Below are 21,254 nucleotides of genomic sequence, written 5' to 3' on the forward strand. Positions count from 1 at the left end.
TGGGGACAGAGGAAACTTGAAATTTCCCCAGTAGAGCCCAACCACTACCCAGGAAATCCAAATGGAATTCCACACTTATATAACAATAGGACAAGCAAGGTTAGGTGAGCCCCAAATATGTGTGGGGCTCCCAAAAGATTAAGAAGTTGGATTTAGTTATTCAGGGTCTTTAGGCTAGAAATCAAACCATAGCCTGCAGGCTAACAGGTATTTCCTAAGAAGGCAAGCAATATAGGTCTATTTAAAAGAAAATGCATTAAGGAGCTGTGCACCAGCATTTTAGTGATATAAAATCCATCCTTATAAATCTGCAGTACTAATTCTTGATACAATAATGTAATATATTAGTACATAAAACATTTAAGTAAACAAAAGCAATAGCAGAGAGACTTGTCTGACTTGTAAGGAAGCCTACTGGAAAGCTGACTTGCAAATATATAAATTAAAACAAAAGAGAAAATTAACATTTTATTGTTAACAGACTGATTGTACATTCTCTTAACAATGAGTCCTTATTGGCTAGTTAACCCATTATATATAGATAAGTACCTCTGCAGAAAAACCTAAAGTTACATCAATTCTTTAAATCATTGTTTTGGCTAGATAATGCTTTATGCCAGAGTTATTCAAATAGTTGACATTATACAGTAGTGACTAATGTTCTAGAATAATCTCCCAAAGGAAATGGTAAAACAGTCCGGAAAAAAACTCTCACAGATCTCTGTTCTATCTCTTTCTTTACTTGAAACAAACAAAACCAAAAAAAATCTAACTTTTTAGTAAAAGGAAGAACTCTGGGAAAATACCTGTTCCTACATAGCACATGACAAAGCAAATTAATTTCTTACTGAGCATCTACCCAGCATCCTGCTATGGAGGATACAGAATTCCCCTCTATCTTAAACAGAGAGATTGGCTAGCTATGAGAGAACGTATCTTAGATAATTAGAGAACAATACAAGACAGTATACATGCAGGGTCAAGGTTATGTGGCACTAATAATAATACTGAATGTAGACAAAACAGACCAGTGTGAATAGAAATTGTCCTAAAAGTTTTCATGGAAATAGTGATCCTTAGATTCAATAAAACAGGCTTTGAAGAATTGTTATGATTTCAAGAGAAGAAGAAAGACGGCAAAGAGTCTACCTTGAATAAAAAAAAGAGTATGGGTTGTTATTTGGAAGGGGGAAAAGCGGCAATTATGATTAGATATAGCAGAGGTTGTGTGTTGGAAATTGGTTGAATAGTAGAAGATAAAGTTGAAAAGTTTGACCTGAGTGAAATTATCGATGGCCCTTTGTTCAAATGAGAGGTACCAGGAGGATCACCCATGAGGACCTCTTTCCCTTGATCAATGTATTAAAAGACCATAGATCTAAAATGGTAAGCATTATTAGAAGCCTTGTAGTCCAACTCCTCCATGTGTGAGATGAGGACACTGAGGCCCAGACAACAAAATGACTTGTCCAGAGTCCCACAGGAAGTATCCAACAGAGCCAGTTTAATTTGAGCCAGTTGACCCTAAATCCTTTATTTTCATTTCTAATAGATAAATCAAGTTACAAGGTTCTGCTATCAACCCTTTAGCATTAGGATTTTTTTCTCTAATTGCTATCAATAACCAATATATAAAAATGATAGTGAATTATAATTGGGGGAAATAATTAGAGGGATTTTTTGTCTATTATATGCCTTTAAATTATTATATGCAGATAAGAATCAATATAATTTCTTTTCATCATCTGTTATAACATAGGTTATCATAAAGATAAGTCAGTGGGGGTTTATAGAAGGAGCCATCGTCTGGTGACCCAGTGATTCAGGTCTTAATTCTGGTCCTATCACTATCATTCTTTTCCCAATATATAACATGAGAATCTAGGACTAGATCACTTCTAAGATCTCTTCAATCTCTAAAATATTTTAAATGGCAGCAAATAAACAAGTAAAACAACCATATAATAGTAATTAACAGCGTTTTGGGGGCTCCTTCCCATTTGTCTGTAAATGTGCTTATCCTTCAAGCTTAAGAAACATGTTCCTTTTTTCCCCCATCTAGCTCTTTCATGACTAAATTTTATTTTTTTATCATGAAATTTGTAAACATCAGGAAACAAATTTTCCAAATATAAAGCACAGGAAAGGAAGATTATACATGAAACCATATATTCGTATCACATGTAATTGTTTTTAAGCATATGTGAAATTTAACAGAGTAGCACCAATATGACCAGCAATGGTTATCTTTTCACTACTAACATTTTACTGATATTGCTGTATGGCTATGAAATATGAAATATTACTGCATCTGAGAATTAAAGATTATCATCGACCATAATAACATGGATGAGTGTACATGGTAAATATGAGGAAGCTACAACATATGAAAACTGGAGAAGTCTAGAAAAGCATGCTATCAAGGAATTTTATAACAGAAAAAGATGGGCTGGTCATGTGGCAAAAGCTAGGGATAACAGATAAACAACCAGTGTTCTACTTGTACCCTCATGATGGTGAGAGAAAACAAGAGAAAGCCTTCTAGCACATTGGATGGCCCCTATAAAAGTGGTGATTTTAATCCAAAGTCCTTGAACTTTTAAAATATACATATTTTAATAACTATTTCAGTGTAATTTGTTTTTCTCTGTACACTCATGTATTTATTTAAAAACATTTTCCTAAGAAATGTTCTCTAGGTTTCATGAGACTTCCAAAGGCATCCATGACACAAAACAGGTTTAGAAACCCTGCTGGATGGTAAACTTCTGGGATGCCATGAAACAAGGGCCATATAATATGGGGAGGCACGAATAGGTTACAATCTATATCTCTAGCAAGAATTCCATAACTGATGAAAACATAATACTAGTAGTGTATTTCAGAGCATCAACATGTCCTATTTCTCTGTTTTTTTCTGAACTCCCTCTGTAAAGTTCTGTATATTATTTAATTGAGATGCTTTAAAAATATTTTTGGAGTCATTTTCCTCTACTTTCCCCTACACCTCTCCTTCCTTCTCATAAAAGCCTTCTCTTATAATAAATTATAGTTAAACAAATGAAATCCAATCATTGCTTTATTCTGCACCTCTAGTCAATTAGCTCTTTTAAGAGGTGGGAAACCTCATTCATCCTGGGTTTTCTAGAGAGGTAATTTTTCACTGCATTATTTAATTCTTGAGGCTTTCAAAGTTACTTTCTTTTACAGTATTATGTTCATTATAAAAATGTTGTTCTGCTTCTACTTCTTTCTGTATGAGTCCAAAACATATTTCCAAATTTCTCTTAACTTCAAAAGAATTGCACAAAATTTGAGTTTGAAGACATTCCAACTAGTGAAACTTGAACATGAAAGGAATCCCCACCAAAATTTTCCTGATAGGTGATGATCCAGCCTCTACTTGTTCCTCCAAAGAGAGGGGACTCATTACCTACTAAACTTGTCCTCGGCATACTAACTCCACTTTTGTACAGCTTGAAATGTTAGGAATATTTTGTATTGCCATCAAGCCTAATTAGAGGTCAGCACAATTATATATTCTTGTTTCTATTCTCTGGGACCAACAGAACATGTCTAATCTTTCCTCCATATGACAACTCTTCAAATACTTGAAAATAGCTATTGTGTTCTTTCTGATTCTTCTGTTCTTCAAGACAGAAATTCTATGCACAGTTCTATTGACCAAAACACATATGAAAATGGACTCAAGGCCCTTCATCAACATGGTTGTTCTCTTCAGGTTACTTTCTAGCTTATTAAAAGCCCTGTTAAAACAGTGTTCCAGAAATGAACAAAATACTTCAGATAAGATTTGATAAAGACAGAATATAGTATTATCTCCCCATTCCTAAAGGCTCTCAATGTAGCCCAAATTTCATTAGACTGTTTTTGTTTTTTTACTACTGTGTCATTGGCTGACTCGGTTGGCTTAGTCTATGAAAAGTCCCAGGTCTTCTTCAGAATAACTGCTGTCTAACCATGCCTCACTGACCTTATACTTATAAAGCTGGGTGGTGGTTGGTTTTTTTTTTTTTTTGCACCCTTGAGTATGACTTCATATTTATCTGAATTCAGTTTTATCTTAAGTTCATTCCACTACTCTAGTGGCCTGAGACTATCTTGTCAAAACCCTTTTAGATCCTGATTATATTATTCAGTGTGTTATCTAAATCTCCCATATTCATGTAATATGTAAATTTGATGAGCATGCCATTCATGCCTTTATTCACATCATTGATAAAAATGTTAAACACTTAAGGACCAAGAATAGATCCCTGAGAGTATTCCATTAGGGATTTTCTGCCATGCTGACTTTGAATCATCATCAGCTACTCTTTGATATCAACCATCCAATAAATTCTGAAGCCATCTGATTTTATTCTCCTTTAATTAATGTCTCTGCCTCCTCTCTCCAAGGTTAGAATGAGATATTTAAATAAGCCTTTGCTAAAATCTAAACAAACTATGTCCACAGCTTTTCTCTCATTTCCTAGTTCAGTATTTTTTTCCCAAAAAAGGAAATGAAGTTAGCATATGTTATCTATTTTTTTAACTTAATTTTTTTCAATTACATGTAGAAACCGTTTTTGATAATTATTCTGACATTTTGTGATTGAGATTCTCTCCCTCCCTGAGATGGCAAGGAGTCTGTTATAGATCACACCAGTGCTTTCCTGCAAATAGATTATTTCCATATTCCTCTTGCAGTGACAGGAGATATATATATATCACACATACAATAAAAACTTCATGAAGGAAATAAAGTGAAAGATGGTACGCTTTTATCTACAATCAGATTTCAACAGTAACTTCTTTGGCTAAGGATAGCATTTTTCATGAATCCCTTAGTGTTATTTTGGAACATTGTCTTGCTGATAATAGTTCACTCCTTCACAGTTGATCATTGTACAATATTTCTGTTACTGTATTCAGTGTTGTGGTTCTGCTTACTCCACTTTAAATCAGTTTTATATAATCTGTTCTTGATGCAACTGTGTTGGCTCTTTAAAGTCATAACTTTATTTTCTGTGTGTTTCCCAGTCATGCTTTAAAAGTTCATTCTAGATTCTCTCAGGTATTGAAGTCAGTCTCACTGACTGTTTATAGACTTTTTTTTTCCTCTTCCCTTTTTTGAAAATCAGAAAAACATTTGCCTTTCTCCAATGTTCTAATACCTCTCTTTATTCTATGATCTCTCAAATATTATTGACATTCAGCAATCACATCTCCTAGTTCTTTCAGTACCTGCTGATGTAGTCCATCTGTGCCAGATAGTTCAAGAGAAGCAAGATGCTCTCTTTTTGTCTGCTTATTTTGGATATCAGCTCTCTATCAGTCATGTTTGTTTTGTTATCTCTGGTATAGGGATTATTATTCTTTCATGGGAAAACAGAAACAAGATAATAAATCAAGCAGCTCTGTGCAGTCATTTTACTTACCCTAAGCATTCTTCAGTACTCTTTCCCCCCTTATTTCTTATGTTAGGAAAACCCCCCTTTTTGGCTGTCCTTAGTTTTGTTAGCATTCCTGATACTATTTTAATAGGAACGCACCACCTCATATTCATCTTTAGTTACATAGTTTTGCTTCTTCCATGTATTTTTTAAAATCTGTTGATACTTTCTCTATACATTCAAATAATTCTTTTCAAACAATTCTTCCTCCTCATTGGAATTGCTTCCTTTTATGACTTCAAAATTTAATTCTTAAGCATCTCCCATTCTTCTGTGCAAACTTCCATAATAGCATCTTAGTTGATAGGATCCTAGCTACCTTTCTTGAGTCGTATGAAATTTAGTTTCCAAAAATCCGAAGTACATTTCCAACCATCCCAATATTTCCTTCCCATTTCTATCATAACCTCTAAGGAAAGTCACTTCTCTCTAGGGTTCCTGTTATTTACTTTTGCCAAGGTAAACCAGTTCCTTCCACTTAATGAGAATTATGTCCAGATATGGAATTTCCTTATATTGGTTCCTCTGCCTTTTGAAAGATTATCACCAAGGCAAGTTGAGAAGTTATTAGCTACTCTTATGAGAAATGAAGTTGTAACAAACACTTAAAATTTTGAAATCCCCTATCGGTACTATGCTATGGTGCCTTGTTTCATGTAATAAATAATAATAGCTAACATTTATATAGCACCTACTGTATGCCAGATGCTGTACTATGTACTTTATAAATATCATGATCCTCACAACAATATTGGGAGGTGGGAGTTATTATTATCATCCCTCTATTTTATAGATGAGGAAACTGAGGCAAACTGACATTAAATAACTTGTCCATAATCACACACCTATTAAGTATCTGAGGCTAGACTTAAACTCAGGTCTTTCTGACTCAAGGGTTTGAATTCTATACACTGTGCCAACTAGCTGCTTGTTTCTCTTTCAGAGATCATTCTCAACTCTTGTCCTTTAATGTTGAATGCTTGAAAGTCTTCTAATGCTATTCCTCTGTAAAATTCTATTCATTTATGACTTAGAAAGTAAGTTAATATTGGTTGTAATCTAACTTTGCCTTTTAGGATATCATATTCTGAGATTTTTCTCTCCTTTTATAGTAAATGCAGCATATTTTTGAGGATCCTATCTGTTTCCTGAAATTTATCTCTGGTTGCTGACAGAACGTTTACTTTGACCTGGAACCTCTGAATTTCGGCTACCATATTTCTGATATTTTTAATTCAAGATTTCTATCAGATGGGGACTAGTCGATTAAAATTTTTTTTTCACTTTACCCTTTGGTTCTAATACTTTTGGCTATTTTTCTTTCATGATTCCTTAAAATAAAGTGTCTATATATTTAGGTTTTTACATTGTGGTTTTCAAGAAATCCAGCAATTTTAAAATTATTTCTTCTAAACATGTTTTCTAAGCCAAATGTTTTTAATAGTAAATACCTTATAGAGTCTTATTTTTTCAATCTTTTGTCTTTGTTTCAGTATTTCCCACTGGATCATGAAATTGAGTTTTGTTTCCTCTATTTTTCTTTTCAGAAAATATACTACTTGGGTATAAAATTTTCTATATTGTGTTTTTTATGTTTTCTGGAGTTTCTTTTAAAATTTTTTATTTAATTCTTTTATTTCTTGCCTTATTTCTTCCAGTGCCTCATGAGGTCTCTCTCTATGGTCACTTTATTTTCTCAGACTTCTTGTATTTGTAGGATTACTTTCTTCTTTTGGGTAACCTTTTAGGCTTCTTTTAGCCCACTGTATTTCTTCATTGTATCTAGAATTTTATTCATTCATATCTAGAACTACATTTATAAAGCATATCAAAGTTTGCAAAATGTTTTACTAATATTACCTCATTTTATCATCATGACAACTTGTAGGCTTTTGCCTATCTTCTATACAGGTTGAAGGAGTTTCCTATTGGTTCTTTTATCTTAGTCATTGATCCTTTTTGGATGTCTCGTTAGATATTCACTGAAGTATATGTGGAAGAATTAAGCTCCTCTATAATCTTTCACTTTGCCATCTTAACCAAAAGTTATGAATCTGTCTAATTGCATATATATCCTAATTATGTAGTAGGCAGCTATGTATGACTATTTCAGGATTTGATAAGAAAAGGATATTTGACATTGGTTTTTAGTTATTACTTTCTTCAATTACTTATTCTCTGCATTGTTTCCCCTACATTTGTCCTTTTTTATGACAAAAAAAGACCATATTATTCTCTGAACTAAAATAATCTACATTCTTAAGAGACTTTTTTAATGGTAGAAAAATTGAAAAAGTCATGGTTTATCTACTTGATGCTGTCTGACTGTGACAATGTATTTTTTTTGCTGAAATGATTGAATCAGATAATTGTAACTCACTGACTTAAGTCCAATGTTATTATTTTTCATACCTCTGATGCCTAATTCTTCATCTATATTTTCTTTTACTATACATAAATTTTAAAGCTTTTTCCCACTTCTAGTTTTATTTTATGTTCTGCATGTATTACTCTTGAATCATATAAGGACTATTGCTTGAAAGCCTCAAGTATTCAAATTGATCAAATTCACAGGGGTGTTTCAGAATTAACTTTATGCAAATACATGTCAAACATTTTTAAAAATCATTTGCTTGTACAAATTGTCAATATTTGTGTTGTAAGTGAGAAATAAATGGAAAGCATTTCACTTCTTTCCTAATTAGTGATGTCCATAAGACAGCAGACAAATTTGTTTGATATACAATAATAGAATTACACAGGGTTAAATTAACAATTGACTTTTTGAGTATTTGCTTACTATTTGCCATAGAGGTGATAGATCACTAATGACCGAGCATGGACTCATTAATAAAAAGCTATTCCAGACTTCCTTATTTCTCTTCCTTTTCTTTCTTCTTTTCTCTCCCTTCCTCCTTCCCTCTTTTCCTCCCTCCTTTCCTTCCTTCCATCTATCCCTGGGTTTTTTGCTAAAGAATTGCTACAAATAAATATAATCTGTCTGGATTTCAACAAGTCATTTTGAAAAGTACCTCATAATATTTGTCAAGATAAGAGGGAGAGATGTGGATAAGATAATAATGCACTTGGTAGCCTTAAAACTGGTTATATATGATGTTGGGCTTCATTAATAGAAGTGTTTCCACTAAAGAAGATTATTTTCCCACTACATTTAGCTCTGGTCAAAACATACTTAGATTGCCATACTCAGTTTTGGATACCACATTTTAAGAAATATTTTACAGTATAGTATAATTAAAAAAGAACAATCAAAATGGAGAAGATATTCAAAACCATGTCAAACTATGACATGGTGGGACATTAAACTAAGCTGGAGTATATTTAGAAAAGAACAACCAGGATGGGAAAGATTCTCAAAACTATGTCAAACAATGACAGTTGAAGGAGCTAATGATGTTCAACCTAGAAAATAGGAAATAGGGAGAAAATGATAGCTATCTTTGAATTTTGAAAGAGCTGTCATGGAAGAGAGGTTAAACTGATTATTTTTAGTTTTAGAATACAGGCCAGGGATCAGTGAATAAGAAAGTACATTGAGACAATTTTGAGCTCAACATCCTTTCTTAAAAGTACAAAGACCTACCTCAAGAATTAGTGAGGTCTCTGATAAAAAGCTACAAAGAGAAGCTAGATGTCCATTTGCTGTGATTTGTACTTGAAGTTGTGGTTTGGAGGAAATTATTTTTCAATTCTGCCCTTCTAGACCTCTGAGATTCTGTTTTTAAAATCAGAATTTGTTCAGTACTCTTGCAAAAATGACTTCTCAGCTCATGTCTAAGTAAATTTCCTTTAAAATTGTTTCTTGTTGAGTGTATGTGAGGTTCTCTCCCAAAGATGATAAAAGTGGTAGAAAGAATGTCCATATTTGGGCATGTACTTATGTACTATGTAAGGCAATGGCAGTGGCAATTAGTGCTTGTATTGGAGCTTTGATAGGAATATTATTACCTAGCAAAAATCTTTGGGCAAGCTAATACCATATAACCAGAAAAGGCAGGAAGCTTACCATAAATAAATCATGTCACTTAAGAGTCCTTGGTGACTAAACCTTAAAAAGGCAAATGGTTATGGCCCATAGGCATTTTACCATGAGAGTGATTAACGAGAACAATAACAATATCAAACTTGTTTCAGATATGTGTAAACAAATCTATAAATTTTGAGTAATGAAAAATTAAATTAGAGATCCTAATGCAAGGAGGAAGATGACCTCATAATGGACTCAAGACAGGATATATGACTAGGGAAAGATGTACCTTGTTCAAAATGAATAGAATCATTTGTTAAATATGTTATCTTGCCAATACCTTTTGTGTATAGGTTGGACTAGATACCATTTCAGATTCTTTCCTATCAAATTCTTTGACTATGATTCTGAGAATAGATTTTTTTAAAAGGTGAGGGGCACAGGTGAATGACATATAAGAAGATAATGTGATAATATTCACAAGTCAGAAAGGAGCATATTATAGGGAACTGAATTTGACTGAAGATCAATTAAGGGGGTAAAACTTGGAAGCAGTAGTACTATTGCAAGAATATACTATAGACCAGCTGGACAATAGGATTAAATAGATGATAAATTCAGGAAACAAAAAAAATGGTATATAGGAATGATGGCTTACTGATTGAGATTTCAATTGTTTGAACTCTCTATCAAAATCAGAGACACTGATGAATTCTTCTTTGCCTTAATGATAATTTAAAGGGAGAGAGCATGGCATAATAGAGGACTGACTGTTCTTGTAGTCAGGAAACTCTGGGTTCAAGTCCTGCCTCTGAAAAGTACAAACTGCATTTCTGTAAGACTATTTCAAATGAATTGCTGTATGGTATTGGTAGTGAAAAATTCCCATCCATCCATAAACAATTACCAAGTACTTATTTTGTGTTAAGCACTGTGCTCTGCTCTGGAAATAAAATAAGGTGAAATAGTCTCTATCTTCAAGGACCTTATATAGTACAGGAGGACACAATGTATATTATATACGTATACACACATATATGGACACTTAATTTTGGGGGTGGAAAGACACCATGTAGAAGGAGAATAGGAAGGTGGATTGTTAAGGATTTTAAAAGGTGGAAGTGAGGGTGGGCTGCATTTCAAGTATGGAAAAGACAGATATTGTAAAGGCATGGAGAATAAAAGTCAAATGATGTGGACAAGGATCAATCAGGAAAGTCTGTCTGGAACAAAGAGCACAAAAGGATGAAATGTAATAAAGCTGGACATATAGGTTAGGGCTAAGTTGTGAAAGGTTTTTTAAAAACTACCTTGTTAGACTCAATACTGTGCATTGGTTCCAAGGCAGAAGAACAGTAAGGGCTAGGCAATGGGGATTAAGTGACTTGCTCAGGGTCACAGAGCTAGAAAGTGCCTGAGGCCAAATTCAAATCCAGGACCTCCTGTCTCTGATTCTCAATCCACTTGGCCACCTAGCCGCCCCTTGTGAAGGGTTTTAAATGTCAAACAGAGGTGTTTGGTTTTAACTCTAGATCCAATATCCCCTAGAGTTTATTGAGTAGAGGGGTAATGTGGTCAGAATTGTGCTTTAGGAAAATCACTTTGGCAGCTATTTGGAAGACCAATTGAAATGGGACAAACCTGAAACAGGAACAGAAGTACCATGCAAAAGGCAAAGATGGCCTATGCTAGGTTGGGAGCCATGTGAATTAAAAGACAAGGCCATATATAGAAGATGAGAACCTGTAAATAATAAGATTTGGCAATGATTGACTTTATAGGGTGAGTGAGAGAGTTTGAGAAAACACCAGGAGTAATCTGAACTGATAAAATTATAGATCTAGAACAAAGAAAATTATCATAAGATAGTGGAAGCAATGAGTAAAGCTACTGTTCAAGACCTAATTCTAACCAACAAGAAGGGACTGGTAGCTGAAGGAGAAGTTGTGAGAAACCAGGAGGCAAGAAACCATTTTATCTTAGAATTTGTGATAGAAAATTAGAGAAATGTAGGGATATTCTAAAATGCACCCTAGATTAGGGGAGACTAGTTTTCAGAGTTCAGATAAAGTATAGGTAATCAGTGCAAAATTTAATAGCAGAAATTGATCCAACTAGGATGAAAAGCTCCCAAGAATAAAATTCCAACTATAAAGCTTCAAGTGTGGAAGAAAAAAGGTACTATATAAATAGAATGGTGTAGATACATTAGGAAATCATTATTTATTAAAAGGCATGAATGTAAGAAAGATAGAAAACAGAATTAAAACAAGAGAATTGGCAAAATATCTGATGAGAATAGTTTGAGGACACAAATATATTAAGATTCAGATCCATTCCCAGTAGACAAGTGGTCAGGAGATACAAACTGTTTTCCATAGAAGAAATCCTATAAACCTCCTGAAGATTTGTTTTAAATCACTAATAATCAGAGAAAATGGAAATGAATACCATCCTGAGTTATTACTGAACATGATAGTTAATGAAAATACTAAAATATGGGAAAACTCATTGTTGGAAGGGTTGGGAGAAGATACTATGCTGATTAACTATAGACGAAACTATGAGTTGGCTTAAATATTCTGAAAGTCATTTTGGAAGTATGTAAGAAACATTACTAAATGTTTCATAAATTTAGAACCAGAGACCCCCCTGAGTGAGATATATCATGAACAAGAAATATACTCATGTATATTCATAGCAGTGCTATCTCTTTTTTTTAAAGAAGCAAAATCTGTACCCTATTCTTGGGGGAATGGATGAATAAATTATATGTGGAATGTAATATAATAAATCAGAGTAAAGAATGACAGATACAGTGAATTTAAAGAAAACTGGAAAGATTTGAAATATTAATGAAGAGAATCAAACCAAAAGCATGATACACATGATGACATCAACCATGTAAATAAAATCAACATGAAGAGTTGTCATGGTCAAATTCAGTACATTATTAGTACCTTCACTGCTCAAGTTAAAGCTCAATTTTTCTATTAATGATAATTGGGGAAAGGATAGAGGCATACACTTTAAAAATCAATTATTTGGGTATTGGAAGTATTTGCTGTCAAAACAAAATGAAACATTTTCTTAAATACAAATAAAAATACCAGGAGTTCAAACTCAAACTCTTTAAAGACTGGAGATGAATGCCAAAAGCAATAACTAAAAAAATTTTAACTAAATCAGGGCCATGAGGAGTATCATAGAATGAATAGGACTGTTCCTTGAGATAGGTGGGACTGTAATTGACAACAGTGAAAGGAGAATATGATTTGTTTCTCTTTTCTCTGCCAAGAAGAATGATCCTTGGGCATGACGGATTATCACCCAAAAATGGCTAACATGAAATTTAATTCCAAATAAATAAGAACTCTTTCTGAGTTCAAGCCTCCAGCTCCAGACAAACTAAGTAGGAGTGTTTCATTGAATGTGATTGCTGCAGTTCTGCTAGTAGTCTTCCAAAAATTGTGAAGAACTAGAGAGATGTTGCAAGATTGGGGAAGGGCAAGTATTGCCCCCATTTTCAAAAGTGGGAATTCCTCATAAGAGGGAGTCATTTATACCCTTCAAGTTATAGACCAATAAACTTAACTTTGATTCCTAGAAAAATTCAAGACCCTAGCATTAAGGGAATAGTTTATGATTATTTAGAAAGATGTATGGGTTACAGTAAGTAAAAGCTAATATAACTTTATTAAAAACATACCAAGTCAGACTAATTGAATTTCTCTTTAATTTGAGAGTTCCATGTATTTATTATACACATATTTCAGCAAAACCTTTCACAAAATTTCTCCTATCATGAGTGTGGTTTTGAAACTGGTATTCAATGACGTCACACAAGTGGTAGGGTCAGTGTCAGCTTGATAATGGAGGGAGAACACTTACAGAATGTCCCCAAAAATCTGAACTTGGCTCATTTTTGTCATTTTTATCAGTTTCTCAAATGATATGATGGCCCCAAAAAAGACTTTGACAGGCTAAAACAATGAGTCAAAACTAATCAAATGAAATTTAATGGGCATCAGCATGAAAGTCCTAAATTTTTGTTCAAAGAGGCAGCTGCATAGGTTGAACTATGCATACTAGACAGCCACCAATGTGGAAAAAAGATCTGGAAGATTTTGCAGCTGTATTTGCATACAAATGTAGTGTGAATCAATATTGAATAATTGGAATCCCCACAAAAAAATCAGTACAAGTATAATTGCCCTCATTTTACAGATTTTAAAAGAGGATTGTGAGAGATCAAGTACTTTCACTTAGTTCCTTTAACTAGTAAGTGGAGTTCCTTAATGGTGTATATTTTGCTTAGAATCAGAGTTTGATAGAGCCTCAGAGGCTGTCTACTCAAACCAGTGCCCCAAATTTGAAGCCCATCTATAAGATCTTTTTTTTTTTACTTTACCAAAAGAAATAAATTTTCTTTTATTGTCTTTCATTTTATTTCTCAATTGGAGGGAAAAAATTTAAATTTTTTAACATTTATTAATATTCATTTTTTAGAAAAGTTAACATGGTTACATGATTCATGCTCCTACTTTCCCCTTCACCCCTTGCCCTCCCCACACCCCTGGCTGATGCACATTTCCACTGGTTTTAACATGTGTCATTGATCAAGACCCACTTCCAAACTGTTGATAGTTGCATTGGTGTGGTAGTTTCGAGTCTACATCTCCAATCATGTCCTCCTCAACCCATGTGTTCAAGCAGCTGCTTTTCTTCTGTGTTTCCACTCCTGTAGTTCTTCCTCTGAATGTGGGTAGCGTTCTTTTCCATAAATCCCTCAGAACTGTCCTGGATCATTGCATTGTTGCTGGTACAGAAGTCCATTACATTCTATTTTACCACAGTGTATTGGTCTCTGTGTACAATGTTCTTCTGGCTCTGCTCCTTTCGCTCTGTATCAATTCCTGGAGGTCTTTCCAGTTCACATGGATCACTTTTCTCTGGAAGCTTAGGTTGATCAGTTATAAAATAAAGAGTTGAACTTCATGTTCTAGGAAACTGCTGTTTGTTAGAGTTCTTAATGATTGATTAATTGTAAATCTGCTGACTTTTTCTATGTTCTCATCTTTTTGAACCACTTTATGGAATCAGATACTGTTGACTACCTCTCTTCCTGAATACACTCTCTTCTCTGGATTTTCATAAACACTGTTCTCTCTTTTTTTCATCTCCTGTCTTACTCTTCCTTTCCAGTCTCCTTTTCTAGTTCATCATTGTTATATCTCCTAATTGTGGGTGTACGCCAAGACTCTGCCCTGTATCCTCTTCTCTAAGTATGGTCAGTGATTTCATCAGCTTATATGGGTTTAATAAAGATCTTTCTGTAAATAACACTCAGATATCTAGCTTTAATATCTCTCCTCAATTGCTAATGTGCATTTTTACCTGCTTGTTAGATATTATTAACTAAATATACATCTCAAACTCAACTTGTCCATAGCAGAACTCATCATATTCTGTACCTTCCAATTTCTGCTGAGAATGTTACCATTCTTACAGTCATTAAATATTGTAACCATGGCATTATCCTCAATCCTTTATCTTCCCTCACATCACAAGTTCAGTTGTTAAAACTTGGCATTTTCTATCAATACAACATTTCTCACTTCTGTTTCTCTATACGCATCTGGCCACCATCATAGTTCAAAATGAAACAATTCCTAGTCACTAAGATTGAATAGAAATTCTTTGGTTCTTGAAGGCCTTCACTACCTCTCCAAAACATATATTCCTAATCATGGTAATAGGAAATAGAGTGTCATGAGGTACAGCTAGATGTCTGGAAGGCTGGCCTATGGAACACTGAAAGGGAAGTAAAAGATGGCATAAGAAGGGTAGCAAAAACTATTTCCTGTATCTGAAATTCACTCTTTCCTTACCCCCCACTACTTAGAATCTCTTGTTTTTTCAAAACCCAAATCAAGCACTATATTCTACATAGAGTTTTTCCTTGTAATACTTAGTAATTTTTTTCACCTGTTTTTACATGTTATCTTTCCCATTAGAATGTGAGCTTCTTGAAGGACTTTAAGGTACCATTTGATTCTTTTTTCTTCAGAACCTGGCACATAGTAAATTCTTTATAAAAGCTTGCTTGTTTTATTTTAAATAAAGTCTTTTTGAATCCCTAAATTTAGAGAAAATTCACTGTACCATTGATGCATCCCATTCCATTTTGGCATAACTCTATAATTGGAAGCTTTTCCTGTTGCCTTACAATTTTACACCCCTTAGTCATTGTTGAGTCAAGCTGAACAGCTCCAGTCTCCAGATCTTTTTGCATTCTGACCCTCTTATACAATGTTAGCTGCCCCCAGCTTCAGCAGATTATAGATTTAGGGACAATGAAGGTTATCAAGTGCAACTCCCTTTTTTATAGATGAAGAAGCTGAATACTACTGACATTAAATGAGTTGTCCAAGGTCAAAAATATAATAAGTGTGTCAGATATAGGATTTGAATTCAGGAATTCTGACTCCAGAGCTAGTGCTCTTTTTAACTAGATTTTAATGCCTCCCCTTCTCTACTATCTATTCCTATGTCAAAATCATTGATTAAAGATGTTAAACACAACAGAGCTTTGGGTTATTCCATTAGAAACTTCATGTCGACTTCATGTTGACATCCATGCCTTTAAGTCTTTCTTAAACATCTCCACATTTTATCCATTGTTAAAATAAGTTGTAATTGCATTACCATAATTACATTTTTGAGAGTCCCTTCCATCACTCTTGAGGTAGCTTTTACCCTTATCAATTATGTCACTGGGCTTTTAAAAATCTGTTTTTCTAACGTCAAATATGCAACTTCAGAATATGCTCAAGAGCCCCTCCTTATCTGTCAGTAAGTTGAATATTGTATAGTCACAGTATCCCAAGATTCTGATCATTCACCCTTCATTCTACAGCATCATTTAATTAATCAGAATCAAATCTTCAAAAGCAATAATAAAATTATTTCCTCCAATCTCTGAAATATGAATTTATTAGCAATACAAGTTTAAGAATTTGTAAGATGTATAGAAAATTGAAGTCTCCCATCACAACTGTATCTACCTCTGTGGCAGTTTTGTGAACTGAGTCAGGACCCTGTCATCAACTTCTCACTGCTGGCCTGAATATTCATGATATAATTATGCTATAGCAATATTTTTCCCTCTTTTACTCCTCATTCAAATTCAAGATAAGGCTAACAAGACTTCCACAGAGGCAGATATCTGTTTCCTGGCTACTTTGATTCTATATTACTATATGTGCCTTTTGGATAATACCTGTATTTGAATGCACCAATGGGACAAGTGTGGGGTATAATATAAAGAAAATGAATTATAATTCTTTTAAATATAAAAGGTGATAATTTAATTGTTTGTATTAACAAATTATTTTTTTCTTTTCTATTAAAGGTCATTCTAGCTCCACTTCCCAAAATGCTGCTGGTGATATATATAAGATTATTCCCACTGAAATGCTTTCTTTTAATTCTTTACATACTGATCATTCTGTCAGATACTACACCAAAGTTGCTCCTTCTTATGAAGCAGCTACATTAACAAATCAGAGCTTTTCAATTAATTTTTCATCTGTTTTGCCAAAAGTCTCAAGATTTCCTTCTCACTACTACAGCTCTGCTTTGGGTCAGGCCTGTTCACAACATCACAAATGTCTGGTAAGTCTTTTTGGTCATGGATTCATTATTAATTAGAGGAGTAAGCCAGATTTGACTATTTCTAAATTGCCAGTAGATCTCTCATAATGAAAGGTTATGTGTACAGCACTCGACATCTCATAACATGCTTTCCTTGATATATTATTTATTATATTATTTCCTATATTTATATAGGGCCAGATTTGAATTAGTTAAGAGATACAAGTCTCCAAGAATATATGAAGAAACTGAGGTTCAAAGAAGTTGAAACTGGCTTTTGGTCATGTAGCTAGTGTCAGAGCCAGAATGCAGAACCAAATTTTTATTATAAGTTCAGTGCTCTTTCCACTGCATCATGATTTTGCTTTCATTTTCAGTGATCTCAGAAGTTGCATTGTGAAACAAATGGATAGACTGCCTTCTTAATTTTCTTAAGCTAAATGAACAAATTAATCACTTAACCTCAGTTATATAAAATGAGGTATTGGGCTGGATCGGCTCCAATGTCCCTTCTAGCCTAGTCTGTGAAGTGATATAAAATCAAGGGACATCGTCTTTGTGTTGAAAGAAATAGACAACATAGAATAATTAACTCCATGATGGAATTTTGAAATTTGAGTAGTGAAACTAAATATGGCGATAACATGTGGGCTTGAACTTTTCATTTTGTCTTTGGTGATTAGATGGGAAGAGGTCCCATCTAGAATAAGATTTATCTTCAGCAACTTCTATATTCTCTCCAAGGACCCATGCTTCATCACTGCACTTATACAACAGTGCTATGTATTTTTTTTTCCATTAGCAGATCTGTTGCCTAATTATGCTGCTTTCATGTTGGCTACCAGTAGTACTTCCACCACATGATAACTTTGGGTTTCTATTCCCCAATCTGGACCAATCAAATTCTGGGGTGAAAAAGGGAAAAGATTTACCTGAGTCTCAGAGTGCTTAATTAACTAGCTTACATTTGTACAATTAAAACTGGCAAGATTAGGACACAAACTTAGGTCTTCTGACTCTATTCCAATATCCTTTCCATCATACCATGATAGGGGTGGGAAAGACTACACAATCATCAAATAGTTATCTAGTCATCTGAATAAAAGGAGAATATTTCCCAGTATATTTCCCTTATGTTTGAAATAGACACAAATCCAGCTATCCTACTTAAAAGAAATCTTATCACTCTAATTTAATCAAGATATTGCTTAATTTAAACATGTAAAATGGATAAAATGCTGTCTTTTCCGCTAGAGAAAAGGAGAAAAATTCTAATGAAAACAATTGTAAAATCCTTGCTAAACAGACAATAGCTTATTGGATAAATAATGTTACTAAATAGTGTTAAAATGCTAAAACTTGCTAATAAATAAACTATGATTAGTGAGTATCAGTATGTTACACAGTATATTATAGTAGAAAAAGTATTGGACAGGAGTAAGAGAATCTGGCTCCAATAATAACTCTGTTTACCAAATATGTGACCTTAGGAAAATCCCTTTGCCTTTCTCAACTTCAGTTTCTCAATTTGCAAAATAGGAAGAGATATGTACTTTTTAAATCATCTTGTGAAATTTAATTAAAAAACAAAGTTGTGTAAATGTTGTGCAAAAAATGTAGCTAAATATAGTTGTATATTTTGTATACATTACTTTTTATAGTCATTTATTATTTTTTCCTTTCATTGTTACACTAAAATAATTATTTCTTCTGAATTTTATTTCATTACTTATCTTCATTGTCACCAAATAATGCATTTATAAAATATTACACACTTGCTTTCTTTGAATCTGAGGGTTTTCATTTTGTGTATGTATATCTGTTTTAGAGACAACTGGAATAACAAGAATTAAATTATTTTGTTTTTCCTCTCTCCAGCATCAATCTTTGGCATGTTAAGGAAGCCTTCTTGAACTCCTACTTTTTGGTAAGCATGTTGTCGTGAAACAACAGCCATGTTTCAGCAGTTCATGAGGAACAGCCCAAATAGCAATCCTGAAGTCAACACCCAAGTACTGAATTCTAAGGCATTTGGATTGTATTACTCCAGGAAAGTCCCTAGTGCTTCACATATCAGAAGGCAGGCACAGAGGTGTGCTTCCTACATCTTTTCCATACTCATCTTCAGATACCTTTGCTTTTCACTATGATGTATCTCATCCAGACAACTCCAAGACAGATGAAAAAAATGGTGGCCTGTGCCAGCTAAACCATATTTCTTTAAAGAGAAAAGATTTAATCGAATTGAGGGAGGAATTGCAAAAATACAAAAGCCAAGTAGACTTGAGAATTTTGATAAGGTGCCAGGAGTGGTAGCATGGATAGCTATAGCATTGGCAGACCTAGTATTATTGCACACAAATATTTTAACTGCTTTAATTGCACTGTGCATCACTATTCCTTTTTCAAAGGTAATATAAGATGCCTTATATTTGATCCTATAAGATTCCTTCCACTTCTAACATTGTAATTCAATCAGCATAGTGGCTAGGGCTCAATTAGCATAAGGGATATGAAAAATCTATAACTGTCTGGAGAGTGACATACCTTGTTGAAAATCAGTACAACTCATGCTATCTGAATTCCAGTGGCACTACTTTTTCTAGATTTAGCAATTCAGAGATTCTCGCTTGTCCAAAATAAGACATTAACTGAGAAGTGTATTTTTTTCACTTTCAACTATTATATATGTAATTTCAAATGTGTTCAGTTTTGTACTTAATCATACCTTCCTTATGTGAAATGATTGTGAGGTAGTAATTGCCTTTTTCTCATTCTTGTGCCAAAGCCTAGTGCTGTTTTGATTTTCTTTGTTTTTGTCTCTTCGCTCTAAACTCAAATGTTGAAATGAAGAGGTAGAAAAGAGTTTGTTTTTAATTTCACTGAAGTATTTCTATTCCTGATATACTTGTTATTACTAAAGAAAACATTCAGTGTGAACTCCATAGTAAAGTAATCTAGAACCTTTAGTGAATAAGGATTCCTTCATTATGAAGCACTATGAAGTAAATAAAATTTATTTTACTTTTGTGAAAAATTTAAAAATAAGATTTTAAAAATAACCTAATTTTAATACTTATGTTATATAATTTTTCTTGGAAAAAGCCTCAAATGATGGAATCAACAAACATCTGACAAATGATGTATACTTAATGAGAAAACAGTAAACAATGTAAAGTTTATTGATGAGTACAAGAATAATTTTGCAATATATATACAGGGTTGAAAGTGATCAACTTTCAGAAGGAAGTGCTGTAGGCATTTCAGGGAAACTTTGTTGGGACTTCCTATTTCTAGTTTCTGATTCCTATCAAATAACATAGGATTGATTGTGACACTTCTTGCTGTCAAAGCATTTGCTTGGGAATTTATTTCTCTTCAGAGTGTACCAAAGTGAACAGCCTAAGGCTCCGAATTCCATGAACAGGAAAAATAAGGTCAAAATATGACTTCTGTGAAATCTCAATAGGCTTCCTGTGCTCTCACCCAAGTTTTCTCTACAGCTGCTCTTAATGGAGAAAATTTACACCCATTCATTATCTCAGCTAAAATTCAACAAGCCAGAGTCATTACTGTGAGTTTCAACAGTGTGTACACATCATTTTGTCCTATTGGGATTTCAGGATAATGAATTCTATTTCTCTGAATTGAAAATGTCATCCCAGCAAATAAGCCTGTAGACCTCTAGCCATGAAGAGAAATGTTTTTGTATAAAAATAAAAAACTTGTTATTAAATGATAATTTCCTTTAAACAATGAAAAATACATGATAATCTTGCCTAAAAAAGAAAGTAAAGCTGTAGTCTTTAGGATCTAATTTTTTTTTCCTGCATGTGATCATTGCTTCTTCTCACTACCAAATCACTAGATTTGGACAAGAGTATCTGGCAGAAAAAGGAAGCAGCACACACTCGGTCTTCTTTCAGCTTTCTTGAACTTATTAGATCTCTCACTGATATAATGGCTATATATGTCTGTTCGCTAGAACTAGATTATATCATTTTTATTCTTTACAACTCATAAAACTCCTTTTGACCAGTATACTTCCCAGGCTTTATCTTCCAGGCATCAATTTTTAGGTGTGCCATATGCATAATGTTAGTTGTAATATCATTTGCTACATTATAGTACTGGAATAAAAGTTTAATAATATG

The 21,254-nt window shown here is 33.6% G+C and overlaps 1 protein-coding gene across 1 annotated transcript in view; it reads left to right on the top strand.

Moving 5' to 3' along the window:
• Nucleotides 1–19,010, top strand: part of SOHLH2 (spermatogenesis and oogenesis specific basic helix-loop-helix 2) — a 57,763-nt gene extending 38,753 nt beyond the window's left edge. Inside the window, exons 10-11 of the mRNA XM_044666087.1 lie at nucleotides 16,859–17,121; nucleotides 18,979–19,010. Of these exons, the coding sequence (XP_044522022.1) occupies nucleotides 16,859–17,121; nucleotides 18,979–18,999 (284 nt within the window). The 3' untranslated portion in view covers nucleotides 19,000–19,010. The remainder of the gene's footprint in view (nucleotides 1–16,858; nucleotides 17,122–18,978) is intronic.
• Nucleotides 19,011–21,254: the final 2,244 nt, after the last annotated feature.

This window comes from Gracilinanus agilis, chromosome 3 (genome assembly GCF_016433145.1).
Source record: "Gracilinanus agilis isolate LMUSP501 chromosome 3, AgileGrace, whole genome shotgun sequence".
Taxonomy (NCBI): domain Eukaryota; kingdom Metazoa; phylum Chordata; class Mammalia; order Didelphimorphia; family Didelphidae; genus Gracilinanus; species Gracilinanus agilis.